Source organism: Siphateles boraxobius, unplaced genomic scaffold (assembly GCF_051911475.1).
Source record: "Siphateles boraxobius isolate OS27281-9 unplaced genomic scaffold, OSU_SipBor_1 68, whole genome shotgun sequence".
Classification (NCBI taxonomy): domain Eukaryota; kingdom Metazoa; phylum Chordata; class Actinopteri; order Cypriniformes; family Leuciscidae; genus Siphateles; species Siphateles boraxobius.
In genome coordinates, this window is record NW_027509195.1 from 6,641,081 (window position 1) to 6,660,101 (window position 19,021).

General features: G+C 37.3%; 1 protein-coding gene across 6 annotated transcripts in view; it reads left to right on the top strand.

The window, feature by feature from the left end:
- LOC143722756 (F-box only protein 44-like) overlaps window positions 1–19,021 on the top strand; it is a 25,834-nt gene continuing 6,813 nt past the window's right edge. Inside the window, exons 1-5 of one of the 6 annotated variants that reach the window (XM_077214290.1) lie at window positions 7,015–7,100; window positions 7,184–7,302; window positions 7,375–7,470; window positions 10,369–10,504; window positions 11,173–11,274. In XM_077214290.1, the coding sequence (XP_077070405.1) occupies window positions 7,433–7,470; window positions 10,369–10,504; window positions 11,173–11,274 (276 nt within the window). In that variant the 5' untranslated portion in view covers window positions 7,015–7,100; window positions 7,184–7,302; window positions 7,375–7,432. Of the gene's footprint in view, window positions 103–7,014; window positions 7,101–7,168; window positions 7,303–7,374; window positions 7,471–9,363; window positions 9,393–9,469; window positions 9,566–10,203; window positions 10,235–10,368; window positions 10,505–11,172; window positions 11,275–19,021 lie in introns of those variants that run through there. The other 5 variants (XM_077214296.1, XM_077214291.1, XM_077214295.1 and 2 more) reach the window with 5 other exon arrangements.

The following is a 19,021-nucleotide window of genomic DNA, read 5'->3' on the forward strand; positions in this document are numbered from 1 at the left end:
CCTCAGTTTGTGTTTGAACCAACAGCTGATTGATTTGAAGAAAGAAGGTTATAGTGGTGCTTTCATGGATCAACAGCAACCTCATATCAAAATATCAGACTGGTGAGAGTCACTCAAACTCCCATTTCATGCTACAGTAGGTGGTGAATTTCATATTTTAACCTGGAGTTCGGTTTATCTGTTTCACTCACGAGAGGGAAGGATGGACAGTTCTGGTCAGGCTGCTATGGAATACAGGTTACTAACAGTAACGTGGAGATCTGTCCTGCTGCAGAGAGTTTTCCAGAAAAAAAAAAAATTAATTCCTAAATTTAACAGGCACAAAAATGACCTTCAGGTGAGGAATTCTAATAAATTCTAATATGTTATAAGGTGATATAACAAGTATGACATTACAAAGGTCTATTGTAAATTTATTCTGTTCCAATAATCATTGTTATACTTTTAAAATGAAGGACATTAGTCGACAACTATAACTACAGCCATAGACATGCACTGGATATTACCAAAATCTTTTTTACCAGAGTCATTTTATGTAACGATAACAATATATTTCACAATCACTTCAAATTGAGTTTCATTTGCTACTTATTGTGCTTGAAAAGTTTAAAGTCTGTATAATTAAAGTAAAGAAATGAAATATCTTCATCTTAGATAACTGTACACAATTTTAAACGTATAAGTACAACCTTCCTCTTCTTTTCCTCCATCTGTCCTCTCAGATGGTTAAGCAGAGATTAAAGAGTGGTTTACATAAAATCGTCTTAAACTTAACAGCAGTGAAACGGAAAAATTCTTCTTGTTGGCTCAAAAACCAATCTGGCAAAATCTACATGTTCATCTGAATATTGATAGCTTTCCAGCAGTGGTGTCATGCCCATTCAAAGTGAGGGGGCACGTGCCCCCTCAGATTTTTCCTCCCTGATAATTTTTTTGTCACAACTTTATTCCTATTATGCTCCATAATTACCAGAGCCTATAACGACTCAAATGTATTCTTCTGGATGTGTAATAAATTGGTCAGCATCAGCCCGCCCCTTTTTCCTAATATGGTGTCTGTGTATATCAAATCTAGAGCTCTACGCGCGTAGCATGAACCAATGAGCCACTGCCACCAACATCATACTGATTTTCAAATTCTTCTTGACCTGACCTTCTTCTTATCTACACTCCTACTCGTACTTTAAAGGGGTGGTTGATTATGATTTCACTTTTCTAACTTTAGTTTGTGTGTAATGTTGCTGTTTGAGCATAAACAACATATGCAAAGTTACAACGCTCAAAGTTCAAAGCAAAGGGGGATATTTACTTTTACAGAAATGGCTTTTTAAGGAGTACAAGAAACAACTGATAGGGACTACACAAGCTTCCTCCCGGGTTAGTGACATCACAAACCCTAAAATTGACAAACTCCGCCCCCGGGAACACGCAACAAAGGGAGTGAGGCCATGATGAGAAGAGGAAGAGGTGTTGTAGTAGAGCACATTTGTGAGTCTGCTCAAGCTGTCGCATCCATGTTTTCACATTTATTGCAATACAGTACGTAACTCAAATGCTCGTTAGGCGTCTTACATCAGTTCCCACACGAGCAATTATAGATCATCATGACAGAATATGCTAATCAAAGACTTGAAGATAGATAACTCCACATCAGCAACACAAATTCATCAACTAACCAGTCAGAAACGTCATGTTGCATTCAACATGTTGTCACTTCTTCTTAAGTCTCTCCATCATTATCCGACTCTGGTTTGAACGTATAATGCAGAACAGTTTCTGACATTTTAGTGTGTGTCTGTCTGCAAGCTGCAAAGGACATGAGCTCTTGAAGCTCCGCCCTCTGTGCCGGGAGCAGCAGCTCATTTGCATTTATAGGGAAATGCACAATACTATGCGTTTTTGCTCACCCTCAAAAAGGGACAATTTTAACATGCTATAAATAATGATCTATGGAGTATTTTGACCTAAAATGATATACATACTCTGGGGACATCAGAGACTTATTTTACATCTTATAAAAAGGGGCATTATACCACCCCTTTAAAATTATCTTCTGTACTCACTTTTATTCACCCTCAAACTCGCACTATTTCCAAGGGGTCCCGAGCCTTTAGTCATGCGAATCCTTATTTTATGGAACTTGCTGCCACAGAATTTGCGAAACAAAGTCTTCGTGTTTTTAAATATCACCTTAAGACCTTTGTAAGGTGTCCTTGAGTGTCATGTAAGGCACCTATAAATAAAATTTATAATAATAATAATAACAAAAGATGTAAACATGTGTAGGCATATTATTAAACATGTCAATATACATCTACAATAATTCTACAGCAAATTATACTATAGAAACAAAACCAATATATAACCACTATTTAAAGTCCTCCTTTAGTCAATAATTGTATCCCTTAAAACTCATCTTTGATCACCAAACTGACAGTTAAAGGGGAAAAAAAATTGAAAAAAAATTCTTCATGCCTTAAAATAGTTTAAATGTAACTCTACACACTTTTCTCATTTTGTATACAAGGAGCCATTGATATGCACATTAGCCCCGCTTCCACTCACCCACACAGCTCAGAGATTTACTCGCTCAACTTTACTGTAGTAAATGCTGCATGATGGTATCGCGCTTTAAAACGTCAGACACATAATGGTAATTCATATGATTTGCCATTTGCTTGACTATGTTATAAAACAGTTAATAATGTGTTGCTAATGTTACACAAACCATGTTTCCGTATGTTTGCCATCTCAGAGTCAGACAACTGCCATCTACAATCAGCATCTTTTGAAACACTTTGAACAACTCAGAACATCGGTGGAGAAAGGCATATAGTTCATCATAACATCATATACTGTACATAATTCACCCACTATATTGCTAAATGTACATGATTTTCCATATCAACTGAAAAATATACCTGGATAACCTCTCTTCTCTTGAGTCTCCCCTGCTTCGCAACAGTTAATCATTAAGCTAAAGCCCGCCGCACTATGACGTGATTGGATAAAGTTAGATTGTGACATAAGAAACACCAACGATTTTTAAACTGTGTTTTTGAGACTGTCTTTGGTTCTCTGCAGTTTTAAGGAGAAATTTTATACTCAGCAATGGTGTTGACTGACTTATGAATTTGCACATAGTTTGTCTTAAAGGATATTAAAAACACCACATAGACATATAAACAAAACAAAAAACTTGATTTTCACCACATGGGGTCTTTAATTTTGTTTTGCTCTGACCAGAGCTTATGAAAATAATTTTAAAGAATTTATAATTTTCAAAATAATTATATTTTTCCAAAAGTGCATTAACATTAATCTTAACTCATACCTTAATTTCTATCTTCAAATGAGAGAAACAAAAAATGGGTAACTTCTCAAAATGGGTAATGTGACTAAGGTTGAGAACCCATAGACCAACGCTACTTTTGCGTCATCGAGGGGTAACCCCCCTTTTTGGGGGGGAAAAAACGGATTCCTCTGAGAACAGAAATCGCTCTAGATCTGCAAACTTTCTTGATAGCAAAAATGGCACAAACATACACACTATCTTTGCTGGACTATTCAGACATCTACCACTATCTCGTGGAATCGCCAAGTAAGTAACTTTAGCCTATTTTTTTGTCATCATCACACTCACAGTATGACAAACTAACATTAGACGATGAGGCCATGAGGGATGTTCCATTGTGGCGGTTTGTATTTTGGTGAAGAAATGACTTTTTTTTAATCTGACGGATATTTTCTTCATCTTCCGAGAATTCAACACCGGTAAATACACTATTATCTCAGACCATGCCTCTGTTCCTTCAAGATAGCTTGTGAAATGATGTATTAAAGATGTTAACCAAACCTAAAATGATGGGAAAAGATGAGATGCCAGGAGAGATTAGGCTATAATAGTTTTTGCGTTTAACTTACTTGCATAAGTTTTGTGTGGCTATATATTTCCTTCGAGCTCTTTATTTTATTCTCCAAAGTTTCTCTGGGGAAATTTTTCGTAGAAATTTTATGACCGAATAAAACTTTCTCGGGCAATTCAAAAGTTTTGCAAGTGAACGCAGAATAGAGATATAATTTGTTAGGATCATATAGACCAACGCTACATATTTTGACGTATAATGTAAACCTTTTTACAACTTTCAGAGTCTTAGCTCTCTAGACACAAGCAGAAACCATCCAAGTCCACTTTAGTCCTAGCCTGCCATTATTTCAACAGTAAAATCAGTTAACAGCCAAGGTAGCGTGCCTAGTGAGAGTTAATCACGTAGCTGCTAGCAGCTTCGTCTTTCTAACTAAATTAGCTAGTCGACAACAAAACTATGTCAATAGATTAAATCAAGTTAAATAAGATCCAAGTGACATGGCCTCATCGTCTAGTTTGTCATACTGTGAGTGTGTAGATGTCTGAATAGTCCATATTTGGCCACTGCGTGGGGTCATTAATCCAGTTTTCGACCATTTCAAAGGGACACCTCTGTAACCCCGTATCCAGAAACTTCTTTAAATACCGCTCACGGTCCTCGGCCGGCAAAGAGAGTGTGTATTTTTGTGCCATTTTTGCTATCAAGAAAGTTTGCAGATCTAGAGCGAGTTCTGTTCTCAGAGGAATCCATTTGTTTTCCCGCAAAAAGGGGCTTTACCCTTCGATGACGCAAAAGTAGCGTTGGTCTATCTCATGTCTAGGTGTTGGTAACATAGTACATACAGGTCCTTCTCAAAAAATTAGCATATTGTGATAAAGTTCATTATTTTCCATAATGTAATGATAAAAATTAAACTTTCATATATTTTAGATTCATTGCACACCAACTGAAATATTTCAGGTCTTTTATTGTTTTAATACTGATGATTTTGGGTCTTGCGTCTCTCAACTTTCTCTTCACAATATCCCACAGATTCTCTATGGGGTTCAGGTCAGGAGAGTTGGCAGGCCAATTGAGCACAGTAATACCATGGTCAGTAAACCATTTACCAGTGGTTTTGGCACTGTGAGCAGGTGCCAGGTCGTGCTGAAAATGAAACTTCATCTCCATAAAGCTTTTCAGCAGATGGAAGCATGAAGTGCTCCAAAATCTCCTGATAGCTAGCTGCATTGACCCTGCCCTTGATAAAACACAGTGGACCAACACCAGCAGCTGACATGGCACCCCAGACCATCACTGACTGTGGGTACTTGACACTGGACTTCAGGCATTTTGGCATTTCCTTCTCCCCAGTCTTCCTCCAGACTCTGGCACCTTGATTTCCGAATGACATGCAAAAGTTGCTTTCATCCGAAAAAAGTACTTTGGACCACTGAGCAACAGTCCAGTGCTGCTTCTCTGTAGCCTAGGTCAGGCGCTTCTGCCGCTGTTTCTGGTTCAAAAGTGGCTTGACCTGGGGAATGCGGCACCTGTAGCCCATTTCCTGCACACGCCTGTTCACGGTGGCTCTGGATGTTTCTACTCCAGACTCAGTCCACTGCTTCCGCAGTTCCCCCAAGGTCTGGAATCGGTCCTTCTCCACAATCTTCCTCAGGGTCTGGTCACCTCTTCTCGTTGTGCAGCGTTTTTTGCCACACTTTTTCCTTCCCACAGACTTCCCACTGAGGTGCCTTGATACAGCACTCTGGGAACAGCCTATTTGTTCAGAAATTACTTTCTGTGTCTTACCCTCTTGCTTGAGGGTGTCAATGATGGCCTTCTGGACAGCAGTCAGGTCGGCAGTCTTACCCATGATTGCGGTTTTGAGTAATGAAACAGGCTGGGAGTTTTTAAAAGCCTCAGGAATCGTTTGCAGGTGTTTATAGTTAATTAGTTGATTCAGATGATTAGGTTAATAGCTCGTCATGGCGGGCCACTCCCCAAAACCCCACCACGCCCCCTCATATTAAGCGCTGTTATTTACTTGAGTGCTGTAAGTGCATGGAAGACAAACACAAAAATCCAAGTGGTGAAATGGCACTGTTCTAACCGCGCGCACATCCAACAGTCGCAGCGTTAGAGCAGCTGGACCGTCTCACGCACAACGCTGGCAAACTCGCTTGACGCTTTAGCTGCTCTAATGATATGATAACCAGTGCCAGCGGCTTGATCCATTTGAATTCGACACAAGCACAACATAATATGTGAAGATTAAAGGCTCTGTGCCAAATCTAGCTGAAACCAGACTGATTTACTTCGACCATGTAACCTGAAGTGTTGTAAACAGCACCACCCAATAAAAAATTACCATGCACATGCACTTACTAACACTAGAAATGTTGAATTATGAGATTTAATAATCTTACTATTAGCTTTAAATTAAATTTTAGGTAATATAAGGGCAATATATGACACTTTTAGAGGTTTTTTTTCACGTGTTTAAGTTTTTTCATTACAAATACCATAGTTTATTCTTAGTAATATTATTATTATTATTATTATTATCGTTGCTATTGTTGTTGTTATTATAGAAACCATAAAACCATGGTAAGGAGGAGCATGTTTTTTTACCTCGTTATAATCTTACAGTTAAACTCTGGATTCTATCCAAGAACTATGGAAACTTCTCTTTGGGGCAACAAATGTGAATTTAAGAGCTTTATAGCTTGGATCCCATGAATTAAGGATGAAGTTATGACTTTTTCTTCCGTTTAGATATGATCAGTTCAAATAAAATAATTTAAGTAAAATATTAATTCAATAATTAACAGCCTGCAATATAATGCAATATGAATATTTAACATTTGCAGTATATTAAAAATATTTTATTTGTTTCTGTCCTTTATTTATTCATTGATTGTACATATTCCAATTTAAAGGCCATAACCCCAGCTAAACATTAATGGGGAAAGTGTGGCCGGATGGGCTGAATTTTTATATTTGAATAGTGGGATATTTAAACCAAGAAGTACATATAATAGGTCTGCCGTCAAGACTCACCACCACAAGACAGTTTTACAGAAGCAGATGAGGGGGCATGAAGACATTTTGGGGGGCTGTTCTCTCAAATAAAAAATATGAGATTTCTCTCATATTTACTGTATCTTCAGAATATGAGATGTAACTTCTTTGTTTCCACCTGTAGGTTGAGATGCACAAAACCTAACTTGCTCAAGAATCCCAGTGCACAAGGTGACTCATATCATTAATATTGTACAATAACAATTGTGAAAAAAAATCTTCAGGTAACGTCTCTTTTCTGATGCTCTTATCAGATGGACTTCACGGATGGAAGATTGTAGGAGGTGGTGGAAAGAGGTGACCACTGGGGGACGAAAGAAAATAGGAAACCACTTCTGGACACAGTCACCAAATGTTTTATAACATCTTATGGGTATGTTTGAATGTTCTGAAAATGTTCATCAAGCCAATCCACACATGAATCACTCATAAACTTTCTCCTCAGGTTGTGTTTGAACCAACAGCTGATTGATTTGAAGAAAGAAGGTTATAGTGGTGCGTTCATGGATCAACAGCAACCTCATATCAAAATATCAGACTGGTGAGAGTCACTCAAACTCCCATTTCATGCTACAGTATCTTAGGAGGTGAATTTAATATTTTATGTGACAGTTTTTTTGTAAATGACCTGTCCATCTGAGTCACATGCGCCTTATGCTAGAACTGTGCCTGGCAGTATGAAAACCCAAAGTGATATGAGTCCATATTTAATTTTTTTTCTTCTTTTTTTCGGCAGATTATTTTGTACTCTCCGATCCTGCTCCCCCATCTCTTTTTAACATTGTTTCTTGTGAAGTCTCAATCGTCTAAATGTATTAAAATGTCATTAAAGGGATAGTTAACCTTAAAAAAAATGTCATCACTTACCCTCATGTCATTCCAAACCTATGTGACTGACTTTCTTCTGTGGAACATAAAAGAAAATAATTTGAAAAATATCTTGTGTTTTTTGTCCATACAATGAAAGTCAAAGGGGTCCATTGTCCAACTTTCAAAACATAATTTTTGTTCTTCAGAATAAAGAAATTGATACAGGTTTGGAACGATATGATGTGAGTAAATGATGACAGAATTTTCATTTTTAGGTGAACTATCCCTTTAAGAAAAGAGTACTAGCATTTGGCACAAATCAGGTTTTAATATGAAAGGCCACTTTGTTAATAGGAAGACTTTTATTTGCTGTTTGTCTGGTACAGTTATGCCCCAATCGCTGTTTGTGGAAGTGAGTATCAGATCTGTGTAGAGTTGCTTGATCAGTGGAAAAACCCCATCAGAACCTTTCAGCCTGAGAAAGTTATATTTTATTATGGGAATAGTGAGCAGTGGTGTCAAGTGAGTAGAATAATACAGTCCAGTTATTCTCTTGTAATCAAACTAAAAGTCAAAGCTTCACCGTCCCTGTGTTTATTCTGCTTTATTTCAGATGACACACGTCTTTAAGGATTATGGGACTGGAGTTCGGTTTATTCGTTTCACTCACGGTGGGAAGGATACCCAGTTGTGGGCAGGCCATTATGGAATACGGGTCACTAACAGTAGCGTGGAGATCTATTCAGCTGATGAGGGGTAGTGTTTTTCAGCATTATTTTTATTTACTGTAAAACATATTTATTAATTTTATCAATTAATTATTTTTTATCAAAATGCACAATGATACAAGTTATATGTAAGCATATCATGAAACAAAACATTACAAATGAAAATAATGTGCAAATGTTAACTATTTCCGATCCGCCCATTTGAAACCAGCATCAAGCAGGCATTGGGGTTGTTAATGAGGACATTAATGAGGACGGTAAAGACCACAGCCTCTAGTGTCAGCTGTTGGTATGCATCTTAAGGCCAGGGGAGTGAGGTTTATTTACAGCAAATTATACTTTACAAACCAATCAAACCACTAATTCATTTTATTTTGCTCTGACCAGAGCTTATGAAAATAATTTTAAGGAATTTATTAACTTTATAAAGAGTGTAATAAATGAAAATAATAATACTAATTAGATTTTTTGGGGTATCTAATGGGATATCTAAACCGTCAAGAAGTGTATATATAACGGATCAGCTCTGACAGCGTCAGCCAGTAGTGAGTCGTCAAGATGCTCCTCTGCCAGATATATTTCAGTTTTTCAGAAGCAGATTAGAGTCCTGCTGCGGTAAATTAGAAGAGCGATGTTTGAGATAAAACTAATGCGAAGGTAGCTACTATTATTTGTGTTTCAGTTGGTTTACTGTAATATCATCAAAATGTGAAACATAACTTCTGTGTTTCCACCTGCAGGTTCAGTCTCACAAATCGTAACTTGCTCAAGAATCCCAGTGCACAAAGTGAGCCACATCATTAAGATTGTACAATCAATAAGTGTTACTATAATGAATTTTTGCGTTAGGGAACATCTCTTTTCTGATGTTTTAATAAGATTGGACTTCAAAGATGGTCAACAAATGTTTTGTAACGTCATATGGGTATGTTTGATATTGTAGATATCAAAAAAGGTTGAAAATAAATCTATCATGAACCCAATCCACACATGAATCCTCAGGTTGTGTTTGAAGCAACAGCTGATTGATTTGTAGAAAGAAGGTTATAGTGGTGCTTTCGTGGATCAACAGCAACCTCATATCAAAATATCAGACTGGTGAGCGTTCAATCAAACTCATGTTACAGTATCTTAGGTGGTGAATTTCATATTTTACGTGATTAATTCTTGTAAATGACCTGTCCATCTGGGTCACATGTGCCTTATGCTGGAATTGTGCCTGTCAGTATGAGAATCCAAGCTGTATGACAATCATATATATATATATATATATATATATATATATATATATATATATATATATATATATATAAAATCAGATTATTTTTTTATTTTATTGTAAGAATCTGCATAAGCTCTGACACAAATGGTGCGGTTAAGCTTCAGGTAACCCGAGATCAAGTCCTGGCTCGTGGTACTTTCCACTCCTGTTCCCCTCTCTCTCTTCAACATTGTTTTCTGTCAAGTCTCTACTGTCCTATACAACAGAGTCAAAAATAACAAAACAAAAAACACACACATAGGACAGAAATTTTATTTAAATATCATTAAATGAATAGTTCACATCTTGTCATTCCAAACCTGTGTGACTTTCTTTGTTCTGTGGAGCACAAAAGGAGATTTTGAAAAATGTCTCAGTGTTTTTTATTCATAAAATAATTATGCGGTCCAATGTTGGAATCAATTTGGAATCATCAACTTTTAAAAACGCCTCCTTTTGTGTTCCACAAAAGAAATAAAGTCACAGAGGTTTGAAATGACAGGATGGTGAATAAATGATGACAGTTTTATTTTTAGGTGAACTATCCCTTTAAGAACACAATACCAATGTTAAATCAGGTTCTAATATGAAAACACAAATATTTGAACAGAACCACATTTCTGTTATGTCTTATCTTCAGGTATGCACCACACTCTGATTGTGGAAGTGAATATCAGATCTGTGTAGAGTTGCTTGATGAGAAGAAAAAACCCATCAGTACCTTTCAGCCTGAGAAAGTTTTCTTTCAAAAGGGAAAAAATTATCAATGGTGTCAAGTGAGTAGAATAATACCGACAGTGCAGTTATTCCTCTGTAACCAAACTAATAATAAAATCGTAACTGTCCCTGTTGTCAGGAATCAATCAGATTCATTCCCATCCACCACTCAAAGATCACTCTCCCCGGAATACTAACCACTCACACCTGTGCACCATCAATTACCTCATCACCCAGCTCTACAAAACACCCATGCACACTTCAGTCTTTGTCAAGCCTCCAACAGGAATAGACCATAACCTTCTGTCTCCTGAAGTCTCCAAGTCAACCTGAAAACCACCACGTAACGTATACTCATCTTTGAAATACTCACCTTTGTATCCTTGTCCCGCTGTTCCCAGAAGTCCTGCCTGGTCCCATGTTCCCCGAGTCCTGGAGATTCGTCTGAGTGTCCCATGTTCCCGCCGAGATCTCCGTGTCAGCTACTGTATCTGAAATAGAAAAGGAGACGTATCAATGAACAGTGTCTGCTCACGCCAAGCTAACTAAAGGAGGATCTGCTCACCTGGAATCCGCTCTGCACGTAGTGATCTTCACCGCACCTTCACCTGAACCTTGCCTATTCACCTTGTCACTTGAATCATTGTAAATAAACTCACATTTGAATTCACTTACCTCCGTCTCTGTGCCTGTATCCTGACACCTGTGTTATTCTGCTTTATTTCAGATGGCACATGTCTTTATGGATTATGGACTTGGAGTTCGGTTTATCCGTTTCACACAAGGCGGAAAGGATACAATTTTTTTGGAAGGCCAGCATGGAATACAGGTCACGTAACAGTAGTGTAGGGTATGGAACAATCAGACACATACTAATTATTCATTATATACAAAGGTTTATGAAACTCCTCACACAGCCCAAATGAACAAACACAAGGGCGGGACAGTGTCTTGTTACAGGGCATGATAAGGAGATTTTACGACCTCCGAGGAATGTGGCCACATACTCAAGAGAGAGACTATGAAACAGAAACCCTTTTTAAAACAGACTTTGCTGCATTAATCATAGACTAACTGATATATAAATGAAAATGCATAAAACTGTGAAAGAAACAGTGTAAATGGTTTACTGTCTCGTGTACTATTAGGTATATATTATGGTATGTATCCTGGTATACAACCAACTAACGATCAATGTAACCTCACCTGTATCATGCCTCCTACCTAATTAATCCTCATTTAATGACTCACACTTTGATGTACATCACCTTCTTCTAGAATGCAGTGTGGATGTGTTATAGCTATCTGAACATTAATGAAGGTATAATCATGCTAGGGACAAAGATCCGTAAATCAACTTAAGCCTAGTTCACACTACATGATTTTAAGCCCGATTTAAGCCCAATTTGCAAATCGTTGAGCTCGCCGACAGGTCAGGGTGTTATTGCGTGCAAATCGCGGGGGATTAGCGGGCGATGAACACTCGCCAATCTGTTAGTATGAAAGAGCCAACAACGCATCAAAGACCCTCGCAGACGCGTCGCCGAGCCTAGAAAAATATCTAGCATGCTAGATATCCAGAGCTGTCGCACGACTCAATCTCACTGATGTCATGAGCAAAAGCCAATCAGAGCAAGTAAATAAATACACGGTAAATGCGTAGGGTAAATACGCGGGTAAATATGCGATTTTTGCCGCCAGCCAAACATAATCATGCAGCTACATCTCCGATATAAACATGCTGTACTCACCTCCAACTCTCTCTGTAGCACAGACCTGCTCTTCCCGTAAGCAGATCCACTCTTTCGCCCATACTCTCTTATTTTTTCTTTTTTGGCGTTTTTTCTCAGAGCAAATCATCGCGCAAACAGTTTGCAGCACTAGTTTCTGTCTGACGTCCATATTCGCGTGTTGTGTTCTTCTTCGCTGTGTATTGGCGCACGTGCTGTTTCGCGTCAAGATATACATTAGACAGATAGATTTGTAGACAAGATGGAATCGTTGGGTGACAGAGTTGTTGTCAACTCGTGTAGTGCGTTACCTCCTGTTGCGGATCAATCATGTTGTGTCGTGTGGTGTGAACAGCTCAACAACTTGAACACTCCTGATTTCTCAGACAGCAAGTCATGTAGTGTGAACCGCACAGTTCAGTCCGACGTTTTAAAATCATGTAGTGTGAACTAGGCTTAAGAGCCACTTTCCCTCTCAGACATGTCACCTTTCTGATTGGTCGAGTTCAACCCTTAGGGGAGGATCTTTTCCAGGCCTTATTAGAGACAGTCCACATGTGACCTCCCTCTCTTAGTTCTTTCATCCAGCCGCAACACTGTTCTGGTGATTCTGGGGAACCCCCTCCCCCTCCACGGGGGCCCCAGGGCCCAGCAGGCCTCGATTCCAACCAGATATGGGCTCAGGCAGGAGAGAGATGACTCTCTCACAAAGAACCAAGGACAATCTCAAGAGTTTTGGAACAAAGACTCCAACCAACAACGACTCCAATCACCCATCCTTCCGACTTCCTCACTTCTCCTGGGTGCTCGGCGTGGCCTCAACAGAGTCCCAGGCCTTCACCAAACCAGCCATGCGTTCCGGGAGAAAGAGAACTCTCAACCAACTTCCACTTGACACTGCCGGAACCATCAACGACTTCAATTTTCAACAACTTCAAGAATTGTTCCCATTACAAATGCAAGTATTCAATTCAATGAAATGTGAAAATTAAATTCTGATGGTTCTTCTCATAGACCCTCTTCCGGTTTCCAATTTCATCCTATCACTAACCTATTTATGTATTCATGTGTGTATGTTGTTTAGTTTATTTATATTCATATAAATATCTATATTTAGTTAATAAAACTTGTACATAATATGTATTTGGTTCTGTTTTGTTTGCAATACAAGTCACTTTACGATCACGGTTTTTGCTACTGGCTCAAAGTACTGTACAGGCGAAGAAATAATTATTCTTCTGTGGCCATGGAAGATACCCTTTATTAGAATAAATTAATAATCAAAAGAGTTCGTTGGAAGAACTGATTAATTGATTGTAATATTAATTCAGCCACATCAAGTTAATCCAATTAACTGACCCAAATATTCATAATTAATAATAACAAGATATTATTGATTATTAATATTTCCAAAAAGCTGAGTTCCTTACAGTAGCGTGGAGATCTATCCAGTCTGATGCTACAGAGTTTTTTCCATATTTTTTTTTTTAACCTTCCTAAATTTAATAGGTGCAAAAGTGACCTTCAAAATAGGAATTGTAATGATATATTATGCCTTAAGGAGATATATCAAATATATATCAATTACAACGTTATGTTTATATCTTAGAAAAAACATTACTGGTGTGCATCTTGAGACAAAACAATGGCACTGACATATTCTAAGAAACGTTTAAAAAAGCTATTTAAATGCCTTAATTGAACTAAGGCCTAATCCTGGCATAGTCTAAGCCCTCTTTGTGAAACCGGGCCTATATGTTACACTGTTAAAATGAAGGACCTTAGTCAACGACTACAGCCATAGACATGCAGTGCTTCTGAAATAAATTACTGAAGTGCCATACAGTTACTGTAAATAAACGTCGCAAAGTTCCTGTGTGAGAGATGTTATGTTCAACATTAAAGCTTTGAACTTATAAATGTACATTGATGCTTGATTATTGAAATAACAGTTGAAGGTCTTGGGCTTAAAGGAGACAAATCTCCTTCAAGGTTTGCTCTACATGCCTGATGTTATATTCTAGTAGTCTTGTTGTCTCTATTGTGATATTTACTTGTTTAATTTATTATTATACTTTCCTGACTGCATACTCAAACATTTGTACTTGACGGAAAAGCTGATGGACCAGAGTGACAACGCGCTGGCGACCAAGGCAGAGCTGTGGTGACGAGTGTCTGAGGAGGAACCCGTGTTCCCGAAGACTGAGGCGGAGCCGTTGTGCCCGAGGATCAAGGTGGAGCCGGAGGGAGTGCGGAGGGGTGGAGAGACGGAGCACCGCCGATGCAGAATCCCCAATGTGAGTCTGACCAGGGGTGTGAACCAGCAACCATTGTACCTGTGGGAGTATATGTACTCTCCTCATTGTCGCTGATTCATCCCAGTACAAAGCCTGAGTCATCATCCTGTATGAATACTGATTCATCATCAGCCCAGTCTCCCTCTCCCACCCTCACTGCAGAGCCATTTGTTATTCAGATATTCCTTTTCAAAAGAAAAAGTATCAGCTGTATGAAAAGTGACCAACATTTGGTTTTTGACCATTGAAAATGTGTATAATTTTAATGTGTTAAACCGGGGTCTTGACTCTCTGTGGTAATTAAAAATCCCAGAAAAGAGTAGGGGTTTAACCCCGGCATCCTGGCCAAATTTACCCTCTGTCATCATGGTCTCCTACTCATCCCCATATACACTGATTGGCTTCAACACTGTCTCCTCTCCACCAATAAGCTGGTGTGTGGTGGGTGTTCTGGCGCAATATGGCTGCCGTCGCACTTACCCTCATGTCATTCCAAACCCATAAGATACAATTTAACACAAATTAAGACATTTTGATGAAATCTAAGAGCTTTCTGTCCCTCCATTGACAGCAATGTCATTGCCACTTTCAAGGCCCAGAAAGGTAAAAACATCGTTAAAAATAGTCCATGTAATTACAGTGGTTCAAACTTAATTTTATGAAGCGACGAGAATACTTTTTGTGTGCAAAAAACCCCCAAAATAACAATATTCAACAATCTCTTCTCTTGCACGTCATTCTCCTACGCTGTTAACGTAGTGTACTGTAAATATTGCAGTGCTTCTGGGTTCTACGTCAGAACGTAGGCTCACTATTGTCATGTCAAGTATTGTATTGTCACTATTGTAATTGTCATGTCATTGTGTCAAAGCAATGATAAATGATCCACAGTTTTGCCCACATAGACTGATGTTGTCCTCACTGTGTGAAGAGTTTTGAAAAAGTATCCCAAGTATTTAGGAATGTGTCTATAGCAATTGTAAAAAAAAAAAACTCAATTTAAGTATAAAGGCAAATGAAACTTAAGTTAATTAAAATATAAATTACAATAATCATGGTTTCAATCAAGTTATTATCTGAAGTGAAAAAAAACTCATCAGTCTTGTAGGCTTCACCGGATGTTAGGTTATCCATAATCTTCTCCAGTAAAGTCTCCGCTTTCTCGTGTCCTGGTAAATCATGGTACATCAAAATGTCGAAAAGTCAAAGTGCTTAAGGTCTCTGCTAGGAACTTTACTAGTGACGCCAAAGCCAATTGCAATCTGTTGAAGTTCCTGATTATTGATGCCATAGTGAATACCCTATTTACAATAGTACATGTCACACATGATTCATTTAATCTGCAACTGCAAGTTGTCCAATGAGATGGCGCCCCCATGATGATAAAAAACTAACCGATGTAGAATTAAATTATTTAGAAGAAATCATTGAGGAAATGATGCAATCAACAAACATTCCAGGTTTTTTTATTATAATTTATTTTATGTATTTTAATCAACATCATATGCATTTATAATGGCATTCAGTAAGTGCAAATAACTAAATAGTAAATCAAACACACCAATAAATTGGGGTCAAGGGGTACAAACATTTCATTCATCTTCCAATCAGCCAAAGATTCTTATCAAAGAATTTATCCAAAATCAACATTAATTAAAAGAATCAGCCTTTTTGTTTTTAAAAAAACATACCACTTACTAGCATGAATGCTAAGATCACATAGTTTTTATTTATTTATTTTTACTGAACAATATCAATTTACAAACCAAATAGGGAACAATACAATGCCTATTACAAAATATACACTTTTCCAATCATATGTCCATCCTAAATCTCCACGTGTGTATATATATCTCATACAATAACATCAAAGAAAACAACATTCAATAATCATTGTGGGGGTGCAAGGAAAAATAAATAAATAAATAATGTTTAAATCTTACCAAACTTATAAGGAAAGAGACTCATACATTGATTTATACAGTTCTCCAAGGGTTTGATTTTCTTTGGATAAGGGTTTTAAAGATTCTAAGATTCTATTCCACTTACTTTTGTGTATATGGTATTTACCCTTTGTAATGATAATATTCAAAGTGTATGACAACTCTTTTGAAAGACCATCAGCATAAATCAAAACCTGAAACAATTTTAGTGATGTAATCTCATCGTTGATATCAATATTTAACCAACTGAAAAGATCCTGCCAGTATTTCAATATTACTGGGCAAGAATAAAATAAATGATCAATGGTTTCAGGCTCTACTAAACAAAAAACACAAGGATCTACTTCAAAACGGAATCTTTTACGCAAAACCTCAGCAGCGGATACACATTATTCATAATCCTAAACTAAATATCCTTCATTTTAGGTATAATTGGCCATTTAAGGTAATTACAGAATTTGTTTTTAAAAGTTTCATTTTCAAATTGTTTTAATTTTGAAGTTTTATCATAATTTGGAAATAACTTAAATTTTAATACATTCCCTATCACTTTATTATAACACTTTTTGTCTTTAATATATAATTCTCCATTCTTTAACTCGGGCAGTTTAACCGATACCTTTGAATATGTAAGAGTGCTTTGAATTAGTTGTTTTAAAGCAAGAGGAATAGCTTTGCACAATGTATTATATTCTCTAAATGAACATTTTATCTCAAATTTCTCCATGAATGCATTATGCTGAATAATTAGACCCGTTTCATCTAAAAGATCAACAACATGTAAAACATTTTTCCCATTACACTCTTTTTTGAAAACTGTCTTTCTATGTATCGTAATGGTTCTGTTATTCCATAATGTAGAGCAATGTGTTGAAACATTTTGAGGGAATATCCAGTAGTACAGAATCTGTTTGTGGAATTTTGAAAGCTTAATTGGCAATTTGGAGACCTCAAAATCACATTTCAGCAAAAAATCTAATCCTCCAACTTGCTTATATTCTTTAATCATGTATCCGCTTGTTGGCAGTGTCAAGTCGATCATATTTTTTTGAAAACTAAATTTACGTTTAATAAACGGAGTAGGCAAACGCGAGGGAGCACTATACATCTAACCAATCAAAAAACTAATTCTATCGTCACGTGACTAACGCCTGCCAATAGTATTCGTTCAAAATATAGTGCCATTACCAGACTCAGAGCCATATAGAGTGAACTATATCTCTCTATATGGCTCTGCCACGACTGTAGGGTTAGCGTTGGAAATGCGTTCTCTAGCTAGCTATCCACATCCATGAGTTCACACAATAAAATCTTCTCTAACGAAATCTACGCAATCAAACATTTCCCAGCAGGAATCCTATCCGAAGTCGAGAAACATTAACAGCGGCATCCAAGGTTCCAGGTGTAATGACTCCGGTAAATACAGCTGTTTATACCTGTCTTATAACGTTAGCTAATGTTAGCTTAGTGCATGAACTCTGTAAACCGTTAACACTTGTTAGAAATGACATACAGATCACAGAGAAGAAAACATTTGTTTTGAGGAGATACAGAGCTAACGTGTTAGCATGTAAACGTTAGCTAGATGTAATTTTAGCAGTGCATGTTAACGTAAACACAGTTATTCTATCAGGCTGTAGCGCCGTAAAGTAAGATATGAAAGACGATTACTAGACAGAGATTAAAGTGGAAAAGATAACATTTATCATATAAGTTTACATCTACTAGCTACATCACCTAATAGCTAGGCATGGAAGAGATAACGTGTATTAAATACTTTTACATCAACAGCAGATATCCTTATAGCTAGTCATGGAAGAAATACCACGTATTAAATATCATTAGAATAATTATCCTTAATGTTGTAAATTTTATCACCAAGTGTTTAGTGTATTAATTACTCATGACATTCATTTTCAAAAAATGTCTACCTTATTTTCAGGTACTGCAACTACAAGCTGATTATCAAGTTGGATAACCACTTCAATGGTATGCTTTTATTATTAATATTGACACAAGGTGTGAATACTGGATGAATTTTACCTAGCCTCATCTAGTTACACTTTTTTTTTTTTTAAGTGCCTCATAAATGTAAATCATCATTTATTAGACACTGATGGGAACCAATAATTTTACTACACTGTTTACAACTCTGCTAATTTGTTTCCCCAGGTAATCCCAGATCCTCAACCCTGCTGTGAGACATCTTCTTGACCTGATCTGACTAAGCCCTGACACATCTATTCTGCTAAAACAATGAAAATGCCCTTTGTTTTTCACGGTTCATCATAAAACCCTTTTAATGTTTTGCTCATCTGATTGGAGCACATTTTCAGTCGCTATATGTTAAAAAATGTGTCTACTAGATGTCGCTGTGTCTATAGAACCCTTTTATTAGTTTACCTTGACTAAAATGCCAATTAAGACACAGGGCTATGTCTGGCCTTCCTCTTAATACATCCATGGTCTGGCCTGGCAAGGTTTACATGGGCAGAGTTTATTTTTTGTGTGCATAGTTTCAGAGGGATCTATTTATTGTTGTTAATAATGATCTAATAATGTTCTAACATTATTACTACTAAAGCCTGCTCGACCAAAATAGTTGA